Raw genomic sequence first — 14,639 nt, 5'->3', positions numbered from 1 at the left:
AACAACAAAAATAAATATATCTTGGTTTCTAAGAGGTCAGAGAATAGAAAGATACAAGAGCAAATAAAACGTCTGCTATGAGAGCGCTAGTATTAATAATTAACTCAATTACCCACAAGACGGTAAGAGCATATTTAATAATACAAATTGTGTTTTAAAAATCATGTCTGCCATGTATGGAAAAGACCAGGAGAGATACAAAAACATGTAATCAAATACGAGTAAATGATTAATGGGTTACTGGTGACTTCTGGCTTCTTTACACATTGCTGTCCATCACATTTTTTTCCTGTTATAATCAGTAAGACAGTAAAATTTCTTAGTAAGTATCCATGTAACTAAAAGAAAACATCACACATCTGTGAAAGACTTGGGAGTGGGAAGCTGGGTAGAAGGTAGCAAATGATCAATCACAAAGGAAAAAAAAAAATCGCACAGCTAACCAACTACATCCACTTCCAGAAAACGTCAGCCATCATTGGTTTAATGGAATATTAAGTGTCCACCACTGCACAGGTCCAATCTTGGCTCACAAGTGACGTTAGAGATATTTACACTAGTTAGTTTAAAAGACACTTAAACTGGTTGCTCCCCGCTCACCACCAAAAAACTACAGCTCTTTAAGTCCCTATGTGATTTCTGAAAGGATTGAGATGGCAATGTTTCTTTAAGCCACCCATTATGAACTGAACTGTATCCATTCCCACCCTCCCCACCAAAAAAAAAAAAAAGATGTATGTAAAACTTAACTCACAGCAGCGTGGATTGTGATCTTATTTAAAAACTGGGTCTTTACAGAAGTAATCAAGCTAGAATGAGGTCACTAAGGTGAACTCCAATTCAGTATGACTGGTGTCCTTTTAAAAAGGGGAATTGAGACATAGACACGCACAGAGGAAAAATGATGTGAAGGGACACAGGGGAAGGTGGCCACTGACAAGCCACGGGACACCTGAGGCTCAGACTTCCAAGTGAGACTCTCAGATGCTGGCGGCGGGGCAGGGAGCCCAGCACCTTCCAAGGGCGCAGTACACTGTCAAGACCGTGGACTTGGACTCTGGCCTCCAGACTGTAAGACAATAAATTTCCCTTGTTCTAAGCCATTCAGTTTGCAGCTCCTGTTACAGAAGCCCTACAAAGCTAATACACCATCCGATAAGCATGCAGGACACCCTCAAGAGCACTGCCTTTCCAAAGAGCTCACACCCAGCAATTTCATCTGTGGCATAAATACTCAGCAAGGCTAGTCTAAAGGCATACCAATATACAACTCATGAAAGGAATTCACACTATCATTTCATTTTAGTTTGCTTCCAATTTTCTTAAGAATGTCTTCTGTGAGAATGTTTGTAATATTTAACTGCAGTAATATATTCTTGGTTGAGACACAATGATTTTGAATGAATTTAATCACTCTGGCCTATGAAGTTGATATATTATAACTGAAATGTACCATCCTAAAAAAAACAAACAAACTTTCAACTGAATGGTATAGGCATTTAATATAAACCCGAATTTAAGAATCTATAGGTCATAAACACACAGACCCACAACCAGGCATGTGATAGTGAAAACGCTGAAAGTCAAAGACAAGGAGAAAAAATTCAAAGCAGTGTGAGAAAAAGGATGAGTCACTTAGAAGGGACACCTTCTCAGCAGGAGCAAGGCTGAGGAGGTGGGGTAATGCATTCAAAGTGCTCCCTTTTAAAATCCTCATTTTAATAGTTCCAAACAATTTATGCAACCTCAGAGGCGTATCTACCACCCCAGGTCTAACACACAGGGGGACAGGTGGGAGGACAAGAGAGAGAGGCACCACCCCGCCTCGAAAGTGACCACGGAGATGAGCCAGCTCATCACTAACACAACATACAGGGTGGTATAAGAACCACAGCGCAGTTCCTGGAGCGAAAAGGAGAGAAGATGACATCTGGGGTGAAAACTGCAACCACGGGAGAGAGGCGGGAGGACACGCGAGAGGCAGCCACGCCGCCTCGAAAGGACAAAAATAAAAACAAACCACAAGCAGAGATGAGAAAAGGTAAGAGAGTCCACTTTTCGGTCGAAAAGGGCAACGTATGAGTGTCTTCAAAGAAGAAGACAACGAGGCAGATTGCAAGCGTGGTCAAGGGGTGAGGGCTGGATTTTCACAGGGAAAACCCACCAGAGCGCTCACAGGTGCCTCTAGGTTTCTCCTGCTGGGCTGACCAGCTCCCCCGGGGCACCTGCTTAACCAGGGAGGGGAATCGTCCTGTGGGCTGGCTGCGTCCCCTGGGAGGGAGACGTAAGCTTCCTTCAAGTTAAAATACGCAGCAAAAACAAATGAAACTCACTAGTAAACTAGAGAAACTAGTTTTGAAAAAAAAAAAAAATGAACTGTCTTTTTAAAGAATGACATGCAAATTAACGAAAACAAAAATAATAAATTTGCCTAGCAGAGTCGTTAATACAGTACCTGGGGTTTCGTTTTTGATCAACTGTATCTAGTTTTGAGCCTTTGACATTTCAAAACTGTTCCGACTTCTGTTCACCTTTAGTAACCCTGATTCCCTCAGGGGGACACGGAGAACACTTGATTTCCATTCCTCGCCTGCTCCTGGATGAACCAAAGCCACGTCATTCACAGCCGAAGTCTGAAACCGTCTAAACATGCTGTCTTGTTCAGTAGAAACCAGAACACCCTTCCTCTGCTATTTCAAGACACATCTTCCTCGTGCAAACTTCAAAGTACCAACTGCTACCCCAAGGTACCACCTTGATCATCCTGCAGAAGAGCACTTCCGTGAAGCAGATTAAACACCAGGGAATCGTCCCAACATCAGGGAAAGCAAACAAACCAAAAAACAAAACAAAACTGTGGAACAACATTCTAGGGAAGAAAGAAAAAAAAATTCTTCAAAATGACAGTGGCTGGCTTTCTGGACTGAGGTTCAGAGCAGAGGAAATGTTTATGTCTACAGGATCTCACATTATAAACATATTTTCCACTCCAGAGAATAGGGGGCTCTTATTTTCTACTTTCCTTGCCCCTAGGACTTACTCCACTGCTTCCTTTCTTTGTGCCCAGATGGGCTCTCTTTCTACAAGCCTAATTTGAAAGAATTACTAAAGCTTTCTTTTCAGGCATTCCTGAAAAACTCAGGTAGATGAATACTATAGAGATTAACACAATTGATTCACTATAATTTTAGACCTTAAAAAAAAAATGGCACTAGAAGGAAACAACAAGAAGTTAGCTGACATCACAAGTAAACTGCTCCCTCATAGCACAAATAATTTGGCAATGAACTGCATGTCGTAGGAGAACCAAGCCCACAGATACCTCATTAGAAAGAAAAGAAAAAAAAAGTCTATGAACCATAAATCCCTAAAAGACTTTTTTAATGAAAGAGAACCTAAAATTGTGCTTCATCAGTTACCTGAGCACCGCAAGACCAGGATCACTAAAACACTCATTTTCAAACTCTGCACTGACTTCTATTTCGTCAAAGGGAACCTGGGAGCCCGCTGCCATGCCACAGCCCAGGTGGCCAGACACGCCCCGCCCTCTGCCCCTGAGGACGAATGCCCATCACCAACCACCACGGGGATCTCCATTTATGTTTCCAGTGCAAAGAAAGCAGTTCCACATGGATCATCTCCCTTCACAGGCTTTCTCTCATTTGATCTAATGGGGAGAATGATTCCATCTCACAGTAAGTGGTCCATCCAAATACACATAATTAGTAAGTGGAGTGGGACTCAAAGCTACACACACATACAGAGAAGCTTAGAAATTAGGGACAAAAAAATTTCCCAAATTCTTGTTTAAAAAGGAAAGAAAAACAATTTTATCTCAACCATGAAAGAGGCAACGTATTGTCTTGTAGATACCATCACGGACTAGGGAGTCAAGAAACAGGGATCTCACCTCCAGTCGCTTTGGGGACGACTTGAAGCTTGTTTTTGTACTCTGTGAAAGTGGGGCTGATATTTCCTAAGCTTTCCTCGCTCTGAAAGGATCTTCAAGATGACAGATGTGAGAAGGAGTATGAGACTAACAAAAAAAGGACTTGAATGATCTTAAAATATCTAGAAAAGCTGTCTGCACATTAAGTTCTTAGAGGTGATGATAGTATTGTGTTATTGTTATATACATTGTCCTTTTGTTTTACAAAGGTTTTTAAGCGATATTTAGTTCTTTATGTAATCTGATAGTTCCTTCCCTATAATACAGATGAATTTAATCCATTTAGATTTATTATAATTAATAAAACAGCTTTCTTCCATTTTACTTTGGTTTTCTGTTCATCTTTTTCTTTTGTTTTTTTTTTTTAATCTTATATTTCCTATTTTCCTGCCCTCAGAATTTGAGTGATAAAGTTTCAGCTAGTTTGGAAACAAGGAAAATCATTTCTTGTGTAGGTATATATTTAGCCTTCATTTTTACCATGCATATACAACTTACAATTTTCTAATACTGTTTTTGGGGAGGTTTTTTGGATAGAGGACAAGACTTTTAACAAGTTTTTAACTACCATTAGTCCCTTCTACTTCATCATGTTATTGTCACCATATTTTTTAAAAGCAACGTTTTAACAATCAATGTAGTAAAATTGACCAATGTACCTTTATCAACTCCACTATACCTTTATCCCAACTCTCCTCTGAACTTACACCTGCTCAGGATAAATGCAGATCCCAGGAGGCTGCACCTCTGCTCACCTCTGGAATCCCCTCTCTTCCTGCTCACACAATGACTGACTTCCTTGCACTAAATTCAACCCTGAATATTCACTGGAAGGACTGATGCTGAAACTGAAGCTCCAATACTTGGGCCACCTGATGCAAAGAGCCGACTCACTGGAAAAGACTCCGATGCTGGGAAAGACTGAGGGCAAGAGAAGGGGGCAGCAGAGGATGAGATGGTTACATAGCATCAGTGATTCAGTGGACACGAATTTGAGCAAATTCCGGGAGACACTGGAGGACAGTGTCTGGCGTGCTGGAAGCCTGGCGTGCTGCAGTCCATGGGATCGCAAGAAGTCGGACACAACTGAGCGACTGAACAACAGCAACAGCACTAAGTTCCGATCTCTTCCGAGAGGTTTCCTCCCCAAGCCCTCGTCTCTTTCCCAGGGAGAAATGACCACTTCCTCTTTCCCATACTGATTATTCCTCACTCCTGATGTGCTGTATGCGTCTGGCCTCCTTCCCGACCTTTTTCTCATCATGGTACACATAGTGAGTACCAAGTGTGGAGCCCACAGGAACATACAGGTAAGACTATTCTCACGAGTACTTGTCTGCTAAGTCGCTTCGGTCGAGTCCGACTCTTTGTGGCCCCCTGGACTGTAGCCCGCCAGGCTCCTCTGTCCATGGGATTCTCCAGGCAAGAATACTGGAGTGGGCTGCCATTTCCCTCTCTAGGGGATCTTCCCGACCCAGGGACTGAACCCACGTTTCTCATGTCTCCTGCACTGGCAGGCGGGTTCTTTTCTGGATACAAATTGGTCAAGGGTCTCTGGTCAATCCAGACAGCTCCTGGCTGCCCAGCAGCCAAGAAGATTTCTCTCTGGGCACAACTATGACCTATTCGGGACACACTGAATGGGAAGGTCCTGTGAGACCAGAGCTCATCATGCTCATCTTCATATTCTCAGTACCGCACGCACCCAGACAGCATGCAGGTCCCCGCGAATACTTCCTCAAAGCACTTATGAAGAAAAGGCACTCTTTACGGGGGGGAGCAAAAAAGAACACATCGCTATTAGCTTAAAAAGAATAAATCCATCACGCCTTCCATGAAAAGCATTTACACACTTAGCATCAGGAAGAAGCCTGGCTTAGGTCACTGAAAGAAAAAGGACTAAAATAAAACCAAAGGCAACAATACTCTAACTCCTTTAAAATATACCATGATGAGACCACTATTCACAAGTAGAAAGTGCAGGGTTGGTCCCTGAACCTATGAAGCATTTCAATAAGAATATCTGTCAGCTGGCACTGGAAAAATATCCACTTGTTCTGAGCTGGAAAAAAATTTTTACTGGCCTGCAGCTTTCGATGTGTGGATTACTACAGATGGAGGTCCTAAGCAAGCTTCGACATCGTTCTATAGACGTCACACAACTCTGAGAAAAAGCTGATCTTTCTTTGGAAGCTGCAGCAGCAAAGGATAAGCCAGTGAACATACAGGATTATGAAGACCCACACCACTCACACAATCACATTCTATATTAAATATCATGTACTTCACAGCATCACGAAATTCTTCTTGATTGAGTACTTCTGGGAAAGTAGACGTCAGGGTTTTTCTTCCAAGATGAATTATGTATACAAACCATTTCTCTCGTCTCCTTCTAATATAAATTCTGTGCATAAGGTTTTAAATGATGATGACTTCTATATGGGTATTTTCAACAGTACTGGGTCTCTGGATTATTGATTCAGCATCTCATATAACTCACCATTATACCTGGCATTTACCTTTTTCTTCCAACACAAACCATTTTACAGATATTTCAACAATCCTCTTCAAAAAGCAGGTTTGGTAACTGCACCACAGGCCAACAAGAGGTGTCACCTTGGTAGGGGACCAGGGCATGAAGGAATCAAATGCAACAATGTGGCCCCAGGAAAGAACAGGAAAATCCAAAAGGAAATAAGGCCTGAAGCTGACTTTAAAACACAAACTCCATTCTACCAATGATGACAAGTTGGTGTGCTTTTTTTCAGTATAAAAAATAAGACTTTTCTTCTCAAAGTACTATTCCCAACTTATCTAAACTTCTCAAACATGTTTGAGAATGTTGCAAATTTAGACCATTTTTATTCCCAGCCAAAAGCAGTAGTTCCTACAAACTACTCAAAACAGGAGAAAAAAGACAATCCACATTCTTAGTTTGAATATTATGATCTAACCCACTTAACTTCAAAATAAATGTGTGCTTTCTCAGAAGCATATACTATTAATAAACTCATGTTGCTTATGATAAAAATGAACTAAAATAACTGCATTTTATTTAAAAGATTTCCATTTTGGTTACTAGTATTTGCTAACCTGACATTAACTAGAAGTGCCAATGAGTCCTTACCTCATGGAGGGGAGCAAACCACTTTACAAAGATAATAATAATAACTACAAACACAACAGATGATTAGTCATGGGCCAGTACCATTCTAGAACCCTATAAAGTGGACGTTATTTCAACCCCATTTTACAGATAAGAAAATCGTGGTACAGAGAACTAATTTGTCCAAGATCACACTCACACCCATTAAAATAAATGTGGAATCTCAAAAAGGGCTTATACCTGCTCAGTAACTCAGTCGTGTCCGACTGTTTGCAACCCGATGGATGCAAAGGCTCCTCTGTCCATGGGATTCTCCAGGCATGAACACTGGAGCGGGTTGCCATTTCCTTCTCCAGGGGATCTTCCTGACCCAGGGATTGAACCTAGGTCTCTTGCATTGCAGGTGGATTCCTTACCATCTGAGCCACCAGGAAAGCCCTCAAAAAGGGCAGCAATTCAAAAATCTTTAAAAAATGGTATCGGAAAAGAAAAAACTGTCGAAAATAAGTAAACAGCTATGTGGATTGAGCCCCTTAATGAATAAAATAGTGATATCACTGCTGCTGCTGCTAAGTCGCTTCAGTTGTGTCCGACTCTGTGCGACCCCATAGACGGCAGCCCACCAGGCTTCCCCGTCCCTGGGATTCTCCAGGCAAAAACACTGGAGTGGGTTGCCATTTCCTTCTCCAATGCATGAAAGTGAAAAGAGAAAGTGAAGTCGCTCAGTCGGGTCCGACTCTTAGCGACCCCATGGACCACAGCCCACCAGGCTCCCCCGTCCATGGGATTTTCCAGGCAAGAGTACTGGAGTGGGTCGCCACTGCCTTCTCCACCTCCACTAAATGCTTTTGAAAGAACAAACATTTACTTTGGACCATAATTATCCATAAATTCCACAACATTTTTTAAAAACTAGCAAACTAGGTATAATCCATATTTAACTATATCTAATTCCATGCTCTTCATGTTATCTAAAACATGATCAGATGCAACCTACTGAACAGGAGAAACTACTGTAAATCATATATCTGCTAAGGGACTAATATCCAAAATATATGAAAGAACTAATACAAATCAATAGCAAAAAGCCAATCCAATTACAAAGCAGGCAGAAGATCTCAACAGACACCTTTTGAAAAAAACACATACACATTTGCCAAAAGTTACATGAAAAGATACTCTACATCATTCATCACCAGGGAAATACAAATCAAAACCACAAGGAAGTATCACCTCACACCTGTTAGAATGTGTCAAAAAGACAAAAAATAACAAGTGTTAGTGGGGAGGTGGAGAAAAGAGAATCTGCTCACTGTTGGCAGGAATGTAAGTTGATACAGCAACTATGGAAAACAATATGGAGGCTCCTCAAAAAATTAAAAATAGAACTACCATATGATCCAGCAATTCCTCTTCTGGACATTTACCACATCAAATGAGAACACTAATCCAAAAAGATAAATGGACCCCTATGTTCAGTGCAGCACTATTTACAATAGCCAAGATATGGAAAAAAACTATCTAAATGTTCATCAGTGGATGAATGGATAAAGAACATGAGGTATGTGTATACAATGGAATGTTACTTAACCACTAAAAAAAAATCTTGCCATTGCCAACAACATGAATGGATATTACTGTTATTATGCTAGGTGAAATAAGTCAGACAGACAAATACCACATAAGCTCACTTATATGTGGCATCTTAAAAAAAAAAAAAAAAGGCTCATAGATACAGAGAACAAGAGTGGTGGCTGCCAGAGGCGACAAGGGTGAAGTGTGGAGAGAACTGGGCGAAGGAGGTCAAAAAAGTAAAAGTAAAATTAATTAATTAAACATGATTAACATTCCCAAAATGATGAAATCAACAATTTATAAACTCTAAAAGGATTAGAGAATACTGAGTTTTAGATCTAGAAGGAAACAAACACAGAAGGAATATTTATTAGCGTCTAGTCGAACCCCTTTATTTTACAAATGAGAAAAATGAACTCGGAAAGTTTTAAGAGACTTTCCCATATGCGCAGATCTAAATGTCAAAATCTGGACTAGAGTTTTCCTTCTGGTCCAACTGCTCTTTTTAATTATACCATGCGGTAGGACACATTATAAAATACTATATTAAGCTTCTAGAAGGGAGCTACTGAGAGAGAAATCAAAACAAAATCAGATCGTTTAAATCTAAAAAATGAAGATTGCTAGAAACGAATTAATGCTAAATAAGTGCTTACATAATCTTTCTGGAGACAGTAAAACTTTCAGGTAAGCTTCAGTTAATCTGACTTTAAAGGGAGGCTGGTGGCTCAGTGGTAAAGAATCTGCCTGCTAATACAGGAGACACAGGTTCGAGGGTTCGATCCCTGATGGTGGAAGATCTCACATACCTCAGGCAACTAAAGCCCATGCACCCCAACTTCTGAGTTGTGGCTCCACAACAAGAGAAGCCACCACAATGAGAAGTCTGTGCACCGCAACTAAAGAAAGCCCTTGAGCAGCAACAAAGACCCAGAGCAGCCAAAAATAGGTGAATTTTTTTTTTTTTTAAAGACAAAACAAGCTCTGGGGGTGGGGGGGAGGGTAAAGTAAATTATTTTCTGCTGCCTTCAGAGTTTCCAAACTCTTTTTAATAGAATATTTTCCAAATTTTCTATAATGAGAATAATTTTTTATGTCCAGTATGTATTCTGGCCAAATTCAGAAGATCAGCTGGCTTAAATAAAACTTATTCTCAACGATTTATCCACTAAGGTCCTCAAACACCTCTTCAAACATTTCCTATCCAACCAATTATATGACAGAAGACTCCTTATTTTTGAAGTTTTCATCCCTCCTAAGTTAACGTTAAAAACGGCAAAATTAGAAAACCAACAGCAACTCACTTTAAATATTCCTGTCACAGAAACACTAATTTTACTACTAAAGTATAGATAAAAATTAATTAAATATTTCACTAATAAAAGAACTACATCCACCCTTCCCTGGTGGCTCAGATGGTAAAGAATCTGTCTGCAATGCAGGAGACCTGGGTGCGATCCCTGGGTCAGGAAGATCCCCTGGAGAAGGGAATGGCAACCCACTCCAGTATTCTTGCCCGGAGAATCCCCATGAGCTACAGTCCACGGGGTTGCAAAGTCAGACATGAATGAGCAACTGAGCACAGCACATCCACCCTATTTCCTAAGAAGGAACACAGAATGTTATTATTTAATAGAATATTCAGACTACAAGAAGAGCCTACCCCACAGCCTCATTCCCATGAACAAGGCACCATGGGTGAGTGACCCCAGTGAGACTCAATAAGACAAGACAAGTAGCCAGTCTCAACTGTGACTTTCCTGCAGTAAGTACAGTCAGTTTCAAGATTCCCAAGCCTTTTTGGAAGCGAACTTGTCAGACACCAAGCTGCAGATTATGCTCTTGGCTTAGCAGTCCCATGTTCCAGGGGACCTAGCTGACTCCAGAGACTGGGGACGGGCAAGAAGCCAGGCCACCCCACCACCTACCACCTTCCTTTGCCACAACTTCTCCTTTACTTAAGACCCGGCCCATGCCCCTTCCCCGGCCAGGACTCCTACAACCCAAACAAGCCTAGATGCCTCTCACATCCCCGGAGCACCCCCTACTGTGCTTCCTGACGGCCCTGACCCGTGTGGTCACCAGGTCCCAGCCGCTACAAGCTGCTCTACAACTTCACTTTGATTTCCAAACGCAGGCCGCCTCTCTACATGCATTTGTCACTTTCCCATTATTTCACCACGATGAAGTACAAATTAAATATTGGGTAAATACTCCGTGCCAGGCCCTCAAGTCAGGAGCTACTTTGGCGGCAAAACAAGCACCATGTGATACTGAAATTATTTCCTGGACATCATAAATAAGAGGGGTTTCTAGAGGCACCCTGCAGATGGATTCCCTGCAGCCTAAACGCAATCCCTCACTCGATTGGGCTGTAACATTGACTTAAGAGCAACAAACTTGACTAACATTCCCATGCCAGCAGAACAGTGATCTAGGAGAAGGCACTTTGGAAGAGATTCGCTTTTAACAGGTACTTAATCCAATCCAAGTCCAAGGGACTGCTGATTTGCCCAAGTGCCTTATGTTGACAGGTGAAATAAAATTGTCAACTTTATTATTTATAGTATAAAATGTCAACTCATTATAAATGTTTTCACAGCTGCTGATTCTCTGAGAGATCCAGCCCCCTCCTCCCACCACCCAACACACAACCTCAATCTCAGCCACGTTTAGCGAAACTCACTCCCCCCAGACATTGGCATGGGACGGAAGGGACCCGGACAAACTCTTGACCGTCCGCAGAAGGTAGTGCTCTACCAAACTGCACAAATAAACAACAGTCCCTCCGCTTAAGGCCTTTACAATCTATCCTAATAAGGCGATAAGAGAAAACTTTACAACATAACTAGTGTGGGAAGTACCACTGAGATTAAAAAAATGCTGTGAAAAGACATGAGTGGGGATGAAGGCTGGGGATGGACAGCTGTAAGATTATTCAAGTAAGGCTACCTGCTTGAGAGAGAGCTGTGAATGCACCAGAAATCTACAAAGGCACACAGGTAAATACTTTGCTTTGCTTCGTTGTCTACTTGGTGATATCTCAGAAGATAGGCTGAAGTGCTCCTTAAGCAAAAGATCGCAGGCTACTTTGAGATGTTCGGCTCTATCTCGGACAGCGTCAGAGTTTTTATTCAAATATGAAAACTGACACACCCAACTTTAACACTGCTTCAGGAGCAATCTCATTTGGCTGAGCACTGATGTTTCTGTATCTGCCAACAATACACACATTACACTACATGCAATTAATGCACCAGAGCAGAAGCCCTAGAAAGAACTCTAGAGTATAAGGTTCTTGAGATCAAGATCCCACTCAGTGTTTGACATGGCAAATTGCTCTGCCTCATTTTCTTAATGTGACTAGTGCATCCATAAATTCGTTAATGTGAATGACGCTTGTTTCCCTTAACTAGAAGGTAAACAACCATGAAAGCAAGAGTCCCACTTGACTACTGTTGTATCCCCAGCGCTCAGCACACCCTCCTGTACGAAGTAGGTGCTAAATGTATACCTGAAATACTGGAGTGGATGAGCAGGCAGTAAGACAGACACATCTCTCCAGAAACTCTAGACTTTGACAGGGAACCATGACCCGGCAATCTGTGCAGGCTCAGCAATCTGGTGAGATTATCGAGATTATCATTTTCAAAGACTTAATTATCACATTCCTTCTGAAACAGAGTAAGATGATAACTGACACATCTAAGCGTAATTAATGTACCTGACCCTTGGAAATCATCCTTTAAAACGGTCCCTTTAACATCAATGCTTTCCTAAAACGTGAACTGTTCGAGAAAAACATCCACTTGAGGAAATGGACTCTTCATGATTCATTCTTCAGCGTGATGTCTTTAATACTGTAGATTTTAATCCCACCTGATTTCAGCCATTTTTAAAAATACTGTTTCTCAGGGTGCAGTTCAGAAATCTGCGGCTAAAAGCCATCTTTCCGATCGGATTCGCCGCTCCTTCAAGAAAGGTACAGGAAATGTACCACCCATACGAGGAAGACAGCTGGTGGGGGGCGGGGGGAATTTCCCACAGGCACAAAAAGGGCTGGGAAGGCGTAAAACAGAAGGAAAGACTGCAGGAGTCTTTAATAAACGTGATCGCTAGGCCCACGTGGTAGAAGAATAACTTTTTTTTTTTTCCTGAGACGGCTCATAACTAAGATCGCCAGAGAGATCGCCAGATGTTAAAGCCATAAGGAACTAAGGAAACGAATTCGCCCCCATCGTGTGGAGTGACAACGGGTACCCCGGCCACGCACAGAACACCAAGATTTAAACGCACGTTCGCTCTGCTTAACTCGGGACTTGCCCACGAGGCAGGAGCTCTTTTCCCCTGAAGCTCTTTTCCCCTTCTACTTAAAAGCCCCCGACACAAGACAGCGATGCTGCTGCCGTCTGTTCCCGCACAGAAATACTTCCAAGTCACACACCGATGCGTCTAGTGCGTTCAAGTAAACAAACGACAGGAACGCTTAAGCTGTTCTCAGGATCGGCGGGCATTCCCAGACAAGACTCCCCGGCTGCAAACCGGGGAGCTCAGTCACCTCCGAGGAGGAGACACGGTGGGGAGGAGGGGGGGGTCAGTTTCGACAGCACTTTAAAGTTTCGCCCTTCGCACACACACACACACACACACACACACACACACCCGTCCCCCGGGCCCGGCGAGGGGACGCGGCCTCGCCAGGGCGCGGGGAGCAGACCTGCGCCGACTTCCGTGCGCGCGGGCCGGCAGCGGGACCTACCTACCCCGCCTCGGCCCCGCGCGCTCCGGACGCAAAGGCTGGGGCACCACGCGCGTGCTCCCGCCTCCGGCCCCCAGAGCCGCGGCGATCGGGAGCACCGCCGGCCCGCGCCCCTCCCTGCCCCCGCGCGCCCCGGGGCCGCTCCGCCCGCGCTCGGGCCGCGCCGTCCAACCGCCCCCGGCCGGCCCCGCGCTAGGCCCCGCGGGCGGCAAGGGCGGGGACGCTGGCCGCCCGCCTGCCGCACCTACCATGGTACAGATGGAGGCGAGTTTGGAGACCGTCATTAGGATTTCCATCCGCCCAGCGCCATCTTCCACCGAATCGCGGCGGCGGCGGCGGGCGGGGAGGGAGGCAGCCGGGCCGCCCGCTCGCACCGCGGGCCGACCCCGAGCCGCCGCGGACCCACGCACCAAGCCTGCTCAGCCGCCGCTGCCGCTTTCGCCGCCGGCGCTCCGGCACTCCCCGCCGCGGGCCCCAGCCCCCGCCTGCCGGCCGCCCGCCCGCCCGCCCCCGGCTCCTCCCCGGCGCAGGGCGCAGCCGCTGCCTCCGGGCCCGCGCCTGCCCGCCGCGCACCCCGCCCAGCGCGCTGGGGAGCGGGCTCCGCCGAGGCCCTAATGCCCAGCCTGCCCGGCAGCTGCGCGGCCCGGCGGCGCGCCCGCCCCGCCCACCGCCACCGCCTCCGCCCCGCCCCTCCGCCACCCCGCCCCTCCCACCTCCGCGCGCCCTGACCAGTCCCGCGCCGGTCCCGCCCGCCGCCGCCGCCCCGCCCACCGCCGCGCACCCCCGCCCTCTCCCGTGCCGGCCCCGCCCACAGCAGCGAGCCCCGCCCGCCGCCTCGAGCCCCGCCCACTCCCGCGCCGGGCCCGCCCTCTCCCCGCGGACATCTCCCTCCACCTCCCTCCTCCTCCCTGAACGCGCCACTCTGGGAACTCCCGCGCCGGCTCCACCCCGCGCTCGGCCGGGGCGGGGCTCGAGCGGCACCGCCTCCCGCCCGCGGCCCTCGCGGTCCTAGAGCCTCCGCTTCGGGTGAGGGACGAAGAGGGTCGCGGGGGCGACCAGCGCCCATCCTGAAAGGAGCTGACCTCCAGCCTCTAGCACGGCCGAAGGAACAGCTAGCCTCCACTGCCCAGAAAACTGAGGGGCGGTCTCGATAATCCTGGGTGCGATGGGAGGAAACCTGCTTCTGGACGGTTAAAATAGCCCAGGTCATCCAACATCCCAAACAGCTAAAATACAAGGTGGTTTGTCTC

At 45.4% G+C, this 14,639-nt stretch overlaps 1 protein-coding gene across 2 annotated transcripts in view; it reads right to left on the bottom strand.

The window, feature by feature from the left end:
* The window catches only part of USP12 (ubiquitin specific peptidase 12), a 59,946-nt gene extending 46,096 nt beyond the window's left edge, over positions 1–13,850 (bottom strand). Inside the window, exon 1 of one of the 2 annotated variants that reach the window (XM_086329653.1) lies at positions 13,638–13,850. In XM_086329653.1, coding sequence (XP_086185779.1) covers positions 13,638–13,685 — 48 coding nt within the window. In that variant the 5' untranslated portion in view covers positions 13,686–13,850. Of the gene's footprint in view, positions 1–12,144; positions 12,247–13,637 lie in introns of those variants that run through there. The other variant, XM_086329652.1, reaches the window with a different exon arrangement.
* Positions 13,851–14,639: the final 789 nt, after the last annotated feature.

Source organism: Bos grunniens, chromosome 12 (assembly GCF_055505025.1).
Source record: "Bos grunniens cultivar Pamir isolate PY7600 chromosome 12, Bosgru_T2T1.0, whole genome shotgun sequence".
NCBI classification, from domain to species: domain Eukaryota; kingdom Metazoa; phylum Chordata; class Mammalia; order Artiodactyla; family Bovidae; genus Bos; species Bos grunniens.
The sequence above is the reverse complement of the archived record's forward strand: the minus strand, read 5'-3'. Positions and strand labels throughout refer to the sequence as shown.